Here is a 14,499-nt window from a genome sequence, read left to right as displayed (position 1 = left end):
ATAGACTGTTCTATAGTCCAGACTATAGACTGTTCTATAGTCCAGACTATAGACTGTTCTATAGTCCAGACTATAGACTGTTCTCTAGTCCAGACTATAGACTGTTCTCTAGTCCAGACTATAGACTGTTCTATAGTCCAGACTAAAGACTGTTCTATAGTCCAGACTATAGACTGTTCTATAGTCCAGACTATAGACTGTTTTATAGTCCACACTATAGACTGTTCAATAATCCAGACTATAGACTGTTCTATAGTCCACAATATACTAAAATTCACTTTATTTCTACAGCTTTCGACCCACTGTTTATTTTAGCAATATGATTAATGATCAACTTAGTTTGATCATATGTAAGTCAGTATTAAACCTGACACTGATTATTGTTCGATTTATTTTAGAATGATTTTCCATAAAAAAACAACAAATAAATCGATTGACCTTTAAGTGAAAAAAAAACTAATTTTAAATATAAACAAATATCTAGTAGTTAAATAAATAAAATTGTTATTTTAGAGAAACACTTAAACTGTATATTTAGTAAATATTTAATAATAGTGGTATGATAAAGTTGTACTAGACTTTATATTTGATTTTTTTTTAGTTTAAGTGTTTGCTGTAATAATTTTAATTATAAACTTGCTGGTGTTAAACGCAAATAGAATTTTTTAAAGTAAATATTGTACTGGGATTCTATGTACTAAATACCCATACAGGGCCCTGTAAGAATAGAGTTAATAACTATTCAATACCTGTAATAAACCATCGGCAACTTTATTAAACGTTTACGTTTTTAGACTACCACCCATATTCATAAAGATATTTATCGCATATTTTACACAAAATTCCTGCAATAAACCATCAATAACTTTATTAAGCATTTATAAATATGGGGTTACGTCTTTTTCTAAAATAAAGTTTACACAAGTTTACTTCTGATACTAAAAGTAATATCCTTTAATAAAGGCAACTAGATATTATATGTTACACTATAAATGCGAAATAGCTAATCACTAAAAACACGTATTAAATAGTCCCTTTAAAATACTATATTTTATTATTTATAAATTTATTATAAAATAAATTATGAAAAATTAGTATTAAGTATTATAAAAACAATTTGTATTTAAATGGAAAATTTACTTTCTTATTATATTTTGTATAAATTATTTATAATTTTAATACATTTTTAAATTACAAACATGCAAATTAAATAATACGAATTAACTAAGTTACATGGAGACATATTTTAACTTTTTACTAAAACCTGTTTGATAGATTTTCATAATAGTTTGCATTATAATATGACAAAGTCTAGATTTAAATTAATCTTTAGAGCAGATAATAGACAGCCTTATTCGTCTATATTATAGATTCAAATATAATCCAGACTATAGACTGCTCTATCGTCCCAACTGATTTATGATACAGATTGGTTTAAAGTTTAAACTGCTGTACACATATTTCAGACTATTGGTTGTTCTATAGACTGATCTATAGTCTATTAACATTCCCGACAGCCGGTTCTACGTAACGAAATGACCCGATATTGTCAGCAATAACTACTCAATAACAACTACTTAATAGTCTATACTGATTTATATTCTAGATTATAGACTGATCTACAGATTTGTAGCCTAAACTATAGACTGATTTTAGCCCAAAGTATAGACTGGTTTATAGCCCAAACTAAAAACTTCTTTATTGCCCAGTCTAAAGATTGATCTTCTGTCTAGAATAATGACTGTTCTATAGTCCAGACAAGATACTGACTAGTCCAGACTTATAGTACTAACTATAGACTGATTTATAATCAAGACTATAGACTGTTCTATAGTCCAAACTAATGTATGTTATAAAGTCCATACTATAGCATGATCTATAGTCTTGTCTATAGACTAATGTATTTCTTCGGATTTGATGTATATACATCCTCCTTTCAAACTAACTAACTTAGACTGATCTATAGTTCAGAATTAGGACTGATCTAGAACAGTTTAGACTTTAGACTAATTTATTGTTAAGAGTTTAGACTATACACTGATCTGTAGTCCAGACAACAGACTGATCTATAGTCAGGAGTTCAGACTGATCTATACTCCAGACTGCATTATACTCCAGACTGATCTATAGTCCAGACTAGATATTGATTTTTATGGCAGACTTTAGATTGTTCTATAGATGCATGCTATAGATTGATCTAAAGACCAGAATATAAACTTATCTATAGTCTGGATTATAGACTAGACTATAGACTAGTGAGATTTAGAGCATTAAATAAACGATGATAAATAAAGAGTGTTCGAGTGAGGAAGAACGTTAATACTAAGACTTTTACTTTTAGATTTTGGACTAATTTAATTGATGATTAGATCAGACTATAGATTTATCTATAGAACAGACTATTGACTGATATATAGTCAGGACTATAGACAGATCTATAGTTCAGACTATACCTGATCTATGGTCCAAACTAGAGACCTACATATATTATCCAAACTATAGATTCTTTGTTAGTCAAGACTATAGACTGATCTTTTGTCCAAAATGTATAACATACATTTCTGTAGTCCAAACAATTAAGATTTCTATAGTCTATACTCAATTGGGCAGTCTAATGAATAGTTTTCTATACTTTAGACTTACATACTTTTATTCCAGACTATAAAACACTACAATCCAGATTGTAGTATTTTCAATAGACTAGACTTTACATTATATGCAGACTTTAAAACTAGCTATACTAGTACGAAGAAATCCACATGGAATATTAACGGTGTACAAAATCTATCCTAACCTAACTTTTTGCTATTCCCGCCAAAAACCAGAAAAACGCAAAAAATCTTAAATTTTACATTATTTTTTATTATTAGATTTTTCTTTAGTCTAAAAAAAGACGAAAAAATACTTATAAACTAAAATATTTGATAAATATTTTTTTAAATTTTATTTAAGAGAAGAAAGAAAATTAAACTTTAAAAAATAATTTTGCTGAATTCAAAAAAACACATTTTACAAAATGTAACAAAAACTCAATTTGTTATTGTTGATTTTATTGTTTTTATTAAGAAAAGAAAAGCACACAATACTTTCGTTTTCCGCGATTTATATTTTTAATTAACAATAAAAAAATTAAATAAAAAAATTCATACTTATTAAAAAAATGAAAAGTTTACAGAGAAAAATTAAGTGAAAAGAACAAATTATTCGTTTTGTTTTAGTAACTCACACTGCACACACCAGTTTAATTTTCTTACATGACGAGAGGATATTACTACTGCTAAAATCAATTGACAAATTCAATTGTTAATTAATTATACTTCTTTTTTTTACATGGTTTAAATATTTATAATAAAAAAGATTTGAATTAGATGCTGATGGATGTTCTAAGGAGCAGAGGATGTTAATGCTGTTTTGTTGTTGTAGTTGTTTTTTGGGGCTAATATGTATTTATTGCGGCGGCTGTTGCTGCTGCTGCTAAACACTTAAGACATTATTATGACATCAGTCTGAGCTACCGGCCGCTTGTCTTAGCAATACATAGATTTTCTCCTTAATCCATTCTTTATTGTAGGGCGCATAGGTATTTGTGGATTTCTGATAAACCAAACAGCTAATATCGGCCAATTGGTCTAGGAAATCGAACAGTTGGCTAATATCATAAGTGATGGTGGGTGTATTGGGGTTAATACGTTTCAAATGCTCTTCGTAAATGCGACAGACACCCTCCATGCAGTCGTTGACACTGTCATAGTCACTGTAGGTGCGTGTTTCTGGCCGGGAACCAGGTTGTACCAAAAGAATCGTGTGAGACATTTTAGCAGGTGTGTGTTTTTTTACAGTCTTCACAAATCGAAACTAATAGATATTGTGTGTTTATTACTTTTATCCCTCTTTTTTCCACAAGATTTTTCTGGCAAGTTTAAGTTTGTTTTCCTTTTTATTAAGTTAAGAGATTATTTATTTTAGAATTGTAATTTATTTGTCTGTTTACTTGTTTATTTACCTTTTCTTGTGTTGTTTATTTATTTAATTTATAGAAAAATTGCAGAAAGTTAGGAGAAAAAATAAAAAAAGTTTGTGTAAATTAATTTTTTTGCTTATTCTTATTAATAGCTGTCAAAATTTACGGCATTTTTTCTATGACAGCATTGCCAGCTGCAATTTATATTGTTCTATTGAAGAGTTGTATTTTTTAGTAGGTTATTTCTTATTGAACAGAACTGCCAGTTGGTAATTAGTATTTTAAATAGAAATTATCACATATAAGTGTTAGTAATTTAGGAAAAAATTATTAAACTGAAATTTGAATAACATTAAAATGAAACATCTATAATATTCAAATTTTCTATAAAAATTTTAATTTTATATTAAAATTTTAAATTTTTTGTGAAAACTTAAATTTTCTGTGAAACAAAATGTAGTTAGTTAGTTATTTAGTTAGGTAGTTAGTTAGTTAATAAGTTAGTTAGTTATTTAGTTAGTTAGTTAGTTAATAAGTTAGTTAGTTAGTTAGTTAGTTAGTTAGTTAGGTAGTTAGTTAGTTACATAGTTAGTTAGTTACTTATTAAAAGTAACTAATATAACTTGGCAACACTCCACTTGTTATTATCCATCCCCCCACTAAAAACACATGGTGAAATTTATGATCTCACATTAAACAAGGTGGTAAATTCAATATAAACAATAACAACTACCCACATAAATACAAACAACAATCGTTTAATCTACCACTCTACTCTCAAATATATTCTCAGATACCAACAACATACAGGTGATTTAACTACTATACAAACAGCTGATTACTCTCTTTCTTTTGCTTTTGACATAGTGGACCATTAGCAAGTTGTTAATATTAAGAAAAAGCAACAAAAAAAAACACGACTTTCTTAACAAACGAATGGCTACTTCAGTATCACACTAACCACGACTTCGGCTACAACTTTAAATTCGAAAAAAAGTTAGACCACCATTTAAATAAAAGTTAATGAAAATTAAATACATAAAAAAACGTGATGCAAAGTAATTAACAATTTGTGAATAAGTTGGTGTTGTTTTTAGTGAAAAATTTCATAAATTAAAGAAAATCTAATAAGATTTAATAAGAAGTATAAAATATTTGTGGAAAAAAATTAAAAAAAAAAATGGCTTCTTAAAAAAGCAGCAACAACAATAATGCAAATTTTAGAATGTGTATAGGAAAAAAAGAAGAATACAAAAGAAGTAAAGAATTTGGCATTCATTGCAAGCAAAAAAGTTATTGCAAAATTTAAGTGTTGTTTAAGTGAAATAAATAATTAAATAATGTCTATAAAAGTTTTAATGAATACCTATTTAGTTTAATCAAACAAACAACATTTCGTAATTCTTAATAAAACCTAATAAAACAACAACAACAATAATAAGAAAAAAAGTGCTACATAATTCTTTCACAATCATCAACATTGTTGGTGTTATTTTAGTTTTTTTGGTTTTTTACTGTTGTTGCTATTAACAAAACAAACAACAGGTTGTGTCGGTCGGCATTTTCGGTTGTCCTCCTCCTCGTTCGCTGTAGTAACAATAGTTAGTGTGACGGTTGTTTATTTATACTCGTTCGTTCGTATTATTCAAAATCATTAATTAATTATTAAGTACTATAGTGCTGATTAGTGTTTAGTTAGTTTATTTTAATTTAGATTTTTTTATTGTTTTCCATCGTGTTGCGTCAAGTTCAATGATCGTCGGGCCGGTCGCCTCGTAAAGTTCGTTTCGTGTGTGTGTGTGTGCTTTTTAACAATTGTGTGTTCGTTGTTTGTTGTTTATTTTGCATATACTATCATCCACCCTCTTACAACTTTTTGGGTAAAAAACAACAACAACAAAAGAAAATAAAAACAAGTCTCGTGCTAGTTTTGTCGTTCGGTCGTTGCTGCTAGAGTTGTGTTTACATTTTCGTTTCACGCGTTTGTTTGTTTTTTTGCTAAACAAAAAGTAAACAAAACTAAAAGTGTTTTTATTAGAGAAAATTATTTTCGCGCCTATTTTATTGTAAAACGATTCGTTTTAAAGTTTATTTTTTGGAAAATCAAATGAAAATTCCTATGTTTTCCTCATCCTCGACAACAAATAAAATTAAAGTTAAGGTAATTTTTAAAAAGAATTTTTAAAAAAATGTTTTATTTAAAAAATTTTATCCCTGAAAAATAATTGTAGTACATGAACCATTTAGGTAGTTCCAAATGATAGTTTTTGGAGGCCTATGTAATACAGGCATGATTGATGTTTATTTTTTTAAAACATCATGTTCCATAGCCTGCACTACATGATATCATGTTACAGGTCATGCACTCCCACAATGTTATTCCAATTAAGAGGAAATTTTTGAAAAATTTATCAAAAAACAAAATCTTTATAAATTTCCAATTCAGCTTCAATCGTTAATCATATAAAGTCATAATTAACTTTTAATCGTACCCCTGTATAAATTCCTAATTTAATTTTAATTAATAAAGTCTTAAAAAGTTATTATTATCATTATACCACTTTTCCATTCTTTTCTAGCTCCCGGATGAGTCTAACACACCAACGTTGCGTTGCCTACTTAATGGGCCCTTTAAAGATTTACATTTTAATGTAACCGATCATCGTATTACACCCGTTCATGATGTAGTATTTTTAGATGATGTTGATAATCCCACAGTTACACCTTTAATATATCGACCTAAACGTTCAACGAGTCCCGCGAATACAGACGAAACAGCAAATGAAACCGATGGATTTGAAAGGTAAGCCAAAAATGCTGATATTCGATAGACTTTTAAAAGGACCAAGAGTAGAAACAACTTTTAGCACAACAGGTGATCTAGATTCAGACTTTCTTTGTTAATTGAACAGACAGCTCCATGTTGCAGAAGTAGTACTTTAGTTTTAATGTGAATTAATTGCTAAAAATTTAGCTTATTATATTCAATTATTATTTAATTTGTTTAAATAATTTAATAATTATTAAATAGTTAATAATTTATGGAAAATTATATTGACATTATTTTCAATTACTTAAATGCGGCATTTTCTCACTTTTAACTATTTATGAGTACAAATATTAGTTAATTGTCATTATTATATGATTATAATGATTTTTTTTATCGTCAATAGTTGTCACCTGTTAATCTTTTTATTTGAAATATGTATTAGTTAGATAAATTATTTAACACCGTTTCCAAATGTAAACATAGTTTGGAAGAGTAAACTCAGAATATTTTAATCACAATTCCTTAAAAAGTAAACTGAAAACTAGGGTGTAGACTAGACTATAGACAATACTATAGATTAGCTTATAAACAAGACTATAGACTAGTCTATAGATTAACTTATAGACTAGACTATAGACTAGACTATAGACTAGACTATAGACTAGACTATAGACTAGACTATAGACTAGACTATAGACTAGACTATAGACTAGACTATAGACTAGACTATAGACTAGACTATAGACTAGACTATAGACTAGACTATAGACTAGACTATAGACTAGACTATAGACTAGACTATAGACTAGACTATAGACTAGACTATAGACTAGACTATAGACTAGACTATAGACTAGACTATAATTAAAAATACGAAATAAGAAATGGTGTACATAATAATATAATTCACTGTAGCCTAGGTGCTCCGTAAGTGCATTGACCACATTGTGTTTTTTTAATGGATATAAAATTAATATTGAACTAATACGTAATAATACATACTTATATGACAATAAGGAGATAGATAGAATTTATACATTATACATGGGCGTGTGAATATATTTTGAAAAACCCAATTGGCATAGTTCCAATTAAAAAAAATATATATATTTATATTAATAATTTAAAGTGACGTTTTAATTGTACGTAAATAAATACAAGTCACTGATAAGAATTTTCTAAAATATTTGTACATACATGTTTCTTACTGCCAAATCATATTAAGGCTATAAATCTTTTTGATATAAAATAGAAAAATATTAAAAATAAAACAAATATTAATGACTCAATAAAAGAGTGACGTCGCAAAGACTACTTGATACTATATTTATTTGTTTTAAATCTATAGCCTACGATTCTCTGATATTCAATTTGTTTATATTTTATAAAATTTTTGTTTATATTTTTTTGATTAATTTCAAAATCACGTTTTGTTTGAGGATATTGATTCATTTTGTTGTCATTGTTTTTCGGTTAGTTAAGTTTTTGTTGATTGTTTTAAATAATAAACGTCTATTATGGTGGAGGGTTTTTTTAAGAATAGAATTTGCTTAAAAATATTTCATTGTTTTTTCTTTTAATCTTTGTTTCTTTATTTGTACTTAATTGTCTAGCAATAAAATGCAGTCATTAATAAATAAAAAAACGTGAATTCCTTATTAATTATCGTTTGATAAAATATTTATTGTACTACGCTTTTAATAAAGGTTTAGGAGGTTTATAATACCGTTTGCAACACCTTCAGGAGAAAATCTTTTATGGTCCAATTAGCTCAAAATTTAGATTCAATTGCAGATTTTTAAATACTTTTAGTCGTAGATCTTTAAGTAGCCTAAGATTGATCAAAGTGCGTAGATTTATTTCTCTATTTATTTATGCTTGATATACATATATACTCCCTATTTTACATTAATTATACATAATTTTGAATCTTAAATTTCGCAGCGTTCATCGTATCTATTCGCTCTTAAGCATCAATAGTAGAAAATTATGTAAAACAAAATGATCAGTGATCATAGATATTTGATTATTGTACAATTTTTAATTTAAGTAATAGATATATATCAGATCAGCGTAACAGTCTGTATCATCAATTGCAGATCTCTGTGTAGCCCAAACTGATAAGCTATATTTGTGTGCGCGTCTTTATGTTATTTTTATATTTTCAGTTTACATTTTACCTTAGATCTTTATATAGCATAAACTGAACAGAGATCATAGATCTTCATCTGCTCAGAATTAAGCAGCATTGATAGATATTTATGTATTTCCAGTTAAGCTTGAATGGTTGATCACTATGTAGCTGAAATTTGAAAGCTATAGTTTACTCCGAATTGTGCTGCACCATAGATCTTTATGTAGCCCAAAATGATCTGCGATCGTAGACCTTTCTTTACTCCCTGTTTGGCTTCATTCTTTAATCCCCGATCGATGATTTTGTACTTTAAAATAGACTCCCGTTGTCTTTTTTACTCGAAATGTATGTTTTTGTATGCAAAGTCTATTCTACTCGAACTGTAGGTCTTGTTCCTTAATTGTAGGTAGATCTTAGTCTACTCCGAATTACGCAGCATTATTAGATCTCTATGTGTTCCTATTTGGAATAGTGGATTAATATATAGCTCTAATAGATCAATTATCATAGATCTTTCTTTAATACGAAACGAGCAGTAACATATAACTTTAAGTTGCCCTAACTGATCTTCGAATGTAGATATTTGATTACTCTGAACTTAATTCTAATCATAGGAGCTGATAAAGACTCCCTGTTTGGATTTATTCTTTGATCGCTATTTACCTCAAACTGATCACCGATCGAATTTTTTTGTACTTTGAAATGTGCTTTAGTTGTAGATCTCTATGCATATTTTATTCGAAATTTAAATCTTTGTGTATTTCTAAAACAATGCAGATCTATTAATATTTAAAAAAAAAATTGCAACTTCAACCACATTCCTAGATCTTTACATACGTCCTATTTTGCCCCAATCATAGATCGTTATGTAGTTGAAACTGATTAGCGATCGTAGATCTTGGTGTACTTCTAATTTAATTATAACCATTGATCTTCATTTACTACCAGTTTTGTTCGAAGTTCATATCTTAATTCAACTAATACTTATCAGTGATCGTAGAGCTCTGAATTGAGCGGCAATCATTGATCTTCAAGTACTCCAAGTTTAGTTTAAATCATAGATCATTATACAGATCATGCCCAGCAATGTCTGTAGATTTCTGACTCTGTGTATTTAGGTAGCTAAAACTATTAACCGATCGTAGATCTCACTTTAATTGCTGTACTCCCAGATTTGCTTTAATCGAAGATCTTTATCCATTACGATCTTATTTTTTCTCTAGAGCAATTTAAGCTGCGATCGTAGTCCTAAATAAAATGTGATGTAGTAACTATTATTTCACAACATTTCCTTCAGCAAAAACTTTTAACTTTTTTTTTGATTTGTTTAAACAAATGCTTGTGCAATTTTTTTTAAAGCCTCATTTCAAATTAAATCTTTTTTTTTTTTAATTTTAACTGCCTAAAACAGTTTTTGTTATTTTATGCAAATTAAAATTTTAATTTTTCAGCTGATATTCAATTTTATAACAAGGTCATTTTAATAAACGATTAGTTAACATTTATTTTGTAAGATCTAGTGCTAATTAACAACTAAAATATTTTTCAATAAAAATTACTTAGCAATTTGTTGTATGTACTAGATTTTTAGAGTATGTACTTGATAATGACACCACAAAAAAAAACAAATTTGAAAGATAAAACAAAAAAAATTTAAAATAACGATATTATTTAAACATCATATTATTTAAAATTATTTAATAAGAAATTCTAAAAATCTTTGAATCTTCAAGTGATTTTGCATATATTTTCTATTTCCATTAATTAGGTCAAACACTGCTACACCGCTCTAATTATGTTTATAATTCTTATCAAAATTTATTACATTGGACTATCGCTATCTTTCTAAAATTGAAATTTAATCTAAAATTTACTTGTTTTCATTTATACCTGTCAATTGTATTGGCATTATAATGACAAAAACTAAACTGTTATGGAGAGAGTAACTGATTTTATCTCGTTGGCGCGTTTTTCTTCTCCTTCTCTATTCAGTTTCTTTTTTTATTTTTTTACAAATTTGTTATTATAATATTATTTTTCGTTATTTCTTTCGTCTGACCTTGTGTGCTCTCTGCATACTAAACATATATTTTTCTTCAAATCAAATTTATTTTAAATTGAAGTTCAATGTCAAGTTTAAACGCGTTTCGGCTTTTTTTTTGTTTTTAAATTTACTTTAAGTTATATTTTTTGTTATTTTTTATATTTTACTTCTGTATGTAGTTAATAAATAAATGCGTTTAGAAAAATTGTCTTAGTAAAATGTTTATACTAACTAATTGATATTTTTTTAATTTGTAAGTCATTACAAGTTGTTATTCATAAATATTACATTTATTCTTTTTTATTTGATATTATAGTTTATTACCAAAGTCGCCAGATATCTTTTTCTTAATTGTATGAAATTAACAACTTTATGTAAGCAGCGATCGTAGATCTTTATGTACCCTGCATTTAGCCCCTGTCGTAGGTCTTTAAATAGACCAAACTTCTCAGCGATCATAGATCTCTGTTTATAATAAATGATCTTTATGTAGCCCAAACTGAGCAGCGATCGTAGATCCTTATGTACCCTTCGTTCAGTCCCTGTCGTAGGCCTTTGAATAGACTTAACTCATCAGCGATCATAGATCTCTATCTACTGTGAATTGAGCTGCAATAAATGATCTTTATGTAGCCCCAACTGAGCAGCAATCATAGATCAGATAGTCTTTTCGTAATTGTACACAATTGAACTCTTAATGTATTCCAAACTCAGCAGAGATCATAGATCTTTACGTACACAGCAGTGATCGTAGATCTTTATGTACCCATCATTTAGTCACTGTTATTGATATTTAAAAAGACCAAACTGATCAGCGATCATAGATCTCTGTCCTTTGAGAATGGAGTGGCAATTATTAATATTTATGCAGCCTCAACTGTGGAGCAATCATAGTTTTTTCTTAATTGTACACAATTGAAATCTTAATGTAGTCCAAACTGAACAGAGATCATAGATCTTTATGTAACCATCGTTTAGTCACTGTTATAGGCCTTTAAATGGACCAATATGCAGTTCAAACTGAGCAGCGATCGTAGATCTTTATGTACCCTTAGTTTAGTCCCTGTCGTAGGTATTTAAATAGACCAAACTTCTCAGCGATCATAGATCCCTGTCTACTGAGATTTGAGTAGCAATTATTAACCTTTATGTAGCCCCAACTGAGGAGCAATCATAGATAGTACACAATTGAAATCTTAATGTAGTCCAACATAGATCTTTATGTAACCATCGTTTTATCACTGTTATAGATTTTTAAATAGACCAAACTGATCAGCGATATCTATCCACTCAGATTTAACCTGCAATAAATGAATCGCTATCAAGATCATTGCTTATATTGCGTTGAACTGCATTCACAGCTCCTTGTGTTTGATCTTTTTGTTTAATTTACATAATTTTCGTGTACTCTGAAATAAGCTGTAATAAGTCCTTATGTAGCTAAACTGAGCTATGATCTTAGATATTTATTTACTTGTTATCGTAGGCCATTGTTTAGTCTTAATTGTAGGACTTTATGCACTTAAAACCGATCAGTGATCATAGGAAGATGTTTATGTACTGTAATTTAAGTTCCAATTGTTGATCTATTTGTCATGTAGAATTAACTGATCTTCTCTTATTTCGAAATGTGTAGCAATTTATCTGCAATTAATGATCTTTATGTACCTCAGGGAAGGATAAGTGTTTATACTAAGTTGAGCTTAAATTGTGTATAGCTTTGATCGGTGATTATATTTCTTCTTCCTCCAATTGTATATCATCTTGGTTTATTTTGAATTGACCTAATATTGTTATGAAACCATAATTGAGCAGCATTCCTAGATCTTTGTCGTACTGAGTTCCCAGTTTTGCTTGATACGAAAATCCTTTTTGTAGTTTTAATTGATTAGCGATCATATTTCTTTGTTTACTCCGTATTGAGATGATTGATCTTTATGTAAACTGATGTGCGATCTTAGAAATTTGTTCACTTCCATTAGAATTGTGTTAGTCGATATTTCTGTTCTTCCTGTTTGGTAAATTGATCAGTGATTGTAGATATTTTTCTCTTCTTATATATCCACTACTCAGCCTTTGTCATATATACATATTTAACAACGTCGAGTTTAGCTGCAACTGTAGATCTTCATGGAATCCAAGTTATCATTAAAAATAGATCTTTATTTACTATATCGATCGTAGATCTTTGTGTACTCTCATTATTAAAAAGCACTTCCTTTTAAACCTTAACCGTGTACATTTATATAGCTAATACTATGATCCTATCCAGGATCTCTATCTGTTTCAAATTGTAGATCATTATGTACTCCAAGTTTAGTTTTAATTTAACCGACAATCGTAGATGTGCATGTACTTTCAATTAAACTGCTAATGTATATGATTATCAATAGTTTTAACTTTTAACATCCAAAAGAAATTGCTTCGAATTCTCAGTTTTTGACGACAAAATCTAAAGTCTAGCAAGTTAGCTTCGTTCTCCATTTCTTAAGGTTTTGTCTGCTCATAAATAAGTTGTTGTTATAAAATTAATTAATCTATTAAACAGCTGAGCAAAACTCTCACTCTCTGCAGACAAGATATCACAACAATAAATTACAAAGATCATTGGGTTAAATATGTTAATGCATAACAACAATAATGAAATTGAAAGTTTTAATTGTGATTGGAATACAAATAAGTAGATCCATCTACTTGCAAAGCAAGAACATATTTAAAACGGCAATGTTTTACATAAAATTATTTGTTGTAGTAATTTAATTAATTTGTATTTCTAAATATAAAATTACTTTATAAAAATCATATTTTGACAATGGTCATTCGCACTAATGACACATAATAAGATTATTTTCTTTTTTGTGTTGCTCTCTTTACAGTTTGAGCTTGAAAATAAAATATATACTTATATTTTCAATTTAAATCGTTAGAAAATAAAATAAATATAACAATAGGAAAATGACTAGACTCATGTGCCGAAAACGAGAGTGAGATTAAAAATTAATAGAAATATGACAAAGAACATAAAAATATTGCAAAATATAAACAATTGTAGGTCAAAAATAAATCAAAAGTTGCAACTGAATACCTACAGATACATATTTAAATTGTAAAAATGTAAAAAAATAGTACCTTTTCTGTTTTAATCTATTGTACTTTTTCATAATATGTAACAAATTTAATACACAAAAGTACCTTACATTTTATATTTTAAATGGTCTGTCCCAATGCAATGCTGATTTTAAGCTCTGATACAGATAGAAATTTATATTTTGACAGAAAATGGATGTCATTGTTGTAGAAGCCTTAAAATGAAAATGAAGAATTCTTTAGGTATTTAATACCATAATTTCTATGTGGGTGAGAGTGTGGGTTCAATTGTATATGGTTGTACATTTATATTGTTTTATTATACCCTACACTCTATATCTTTCCAGGTAAGGCTTAAGGCTAGACTATAGATTCGCATTTACACCAGATAGACAGGACTATAGACTAGACTATAGACTAGACTATAGACTATACTATAGACTAGACTATAGACTAGACTATAGACTAGACTATAGACTAGACTATAGACTAGACTATAGACT

At 28.3% G+C, this 14,499-nt stretch overlaps 2 protein-coding genes across 2 annotated transcripts in view; one reads left to right on the top strand and one right to left on the bottom strand.

Annotated features, from left to right (window-relative positions):
* Window positions 1-3,029: 3,029 nt before the first annotated feature.
* On the bottom strand, window positions 3,030-4,152 carry LOC111682366 (enhancer of rudimentary homolog). The gene is made up of 2 exons (XM_023444297.2): window positions 4,004-4,152; window positions 3,030-3,933 (listed from the first exon to the last, which is right to left on the bottom strand). Exon 2 carries the CDS (start codon window positions 3,811-3,813, stop codon window positions 3,502-3,504), a length of 312 nt encoding a protein of 103 aa, XP_023300065.1. The 5' UTR covers window positions 3,814-3,933; window positions 4,004-4,152; the 3' UTR covers window positions 3,030-3,501.
* A 718-nt stretch (window positions 4,153-4,870) lies between these two features.
* The window catches only part of LOC111687405 (eye-specific diacylglycerol kinase), a 295,119-nt gene continuing 285,490 nt past the window's right edge, over window positions 4,871-14,499 (top strand). Inside the window, exons 1-2 of the mRNA XM_046946840.1 lie at window positions 4,871-6,122; window positions 6,541-6,764. Coding sequence (XP_046802796.1) covers window positions 6,069-6,122; window positions 6,541-6,764 — 278 coding nt within the window. The 5' untranslated portion in view covers window positions 4,871-6,068. The remainder of the gene's footprint in view (window positions 6,123-6,540; window positions 6,765-14,499) is intronic.

This window comes from Lucilia cuprina, chromosome 3 (genome assembly GCF_022045245.1).
Source record: "Lucilia cuprina isolate Lc7/37 chromosome 3, ASM2204524v1, whole genome shotgun sequence".
NCBI classification, from domain to species: Eukaryota; Metazoa; Arthropoda; class Insecta; order Diptera; family Calliphoridae; genus Lucilia; species Lucilia cuprina.
The sequence above is the reverse complement of the archived record's forward strand: the minus strand, read 5'-3'. Positions and strand labels throughout refer to the sequence as shown.

What these genes read in the sequence shown, in the direction of transcription:
- LOC111682366 (XM_023444297.2), bottom strand. Translation starts at nt 3,813, where the DNA reads ATGTCTCACACGATTCTTTTGGTACAACCTGGTTCCCGGCCAGAAACA.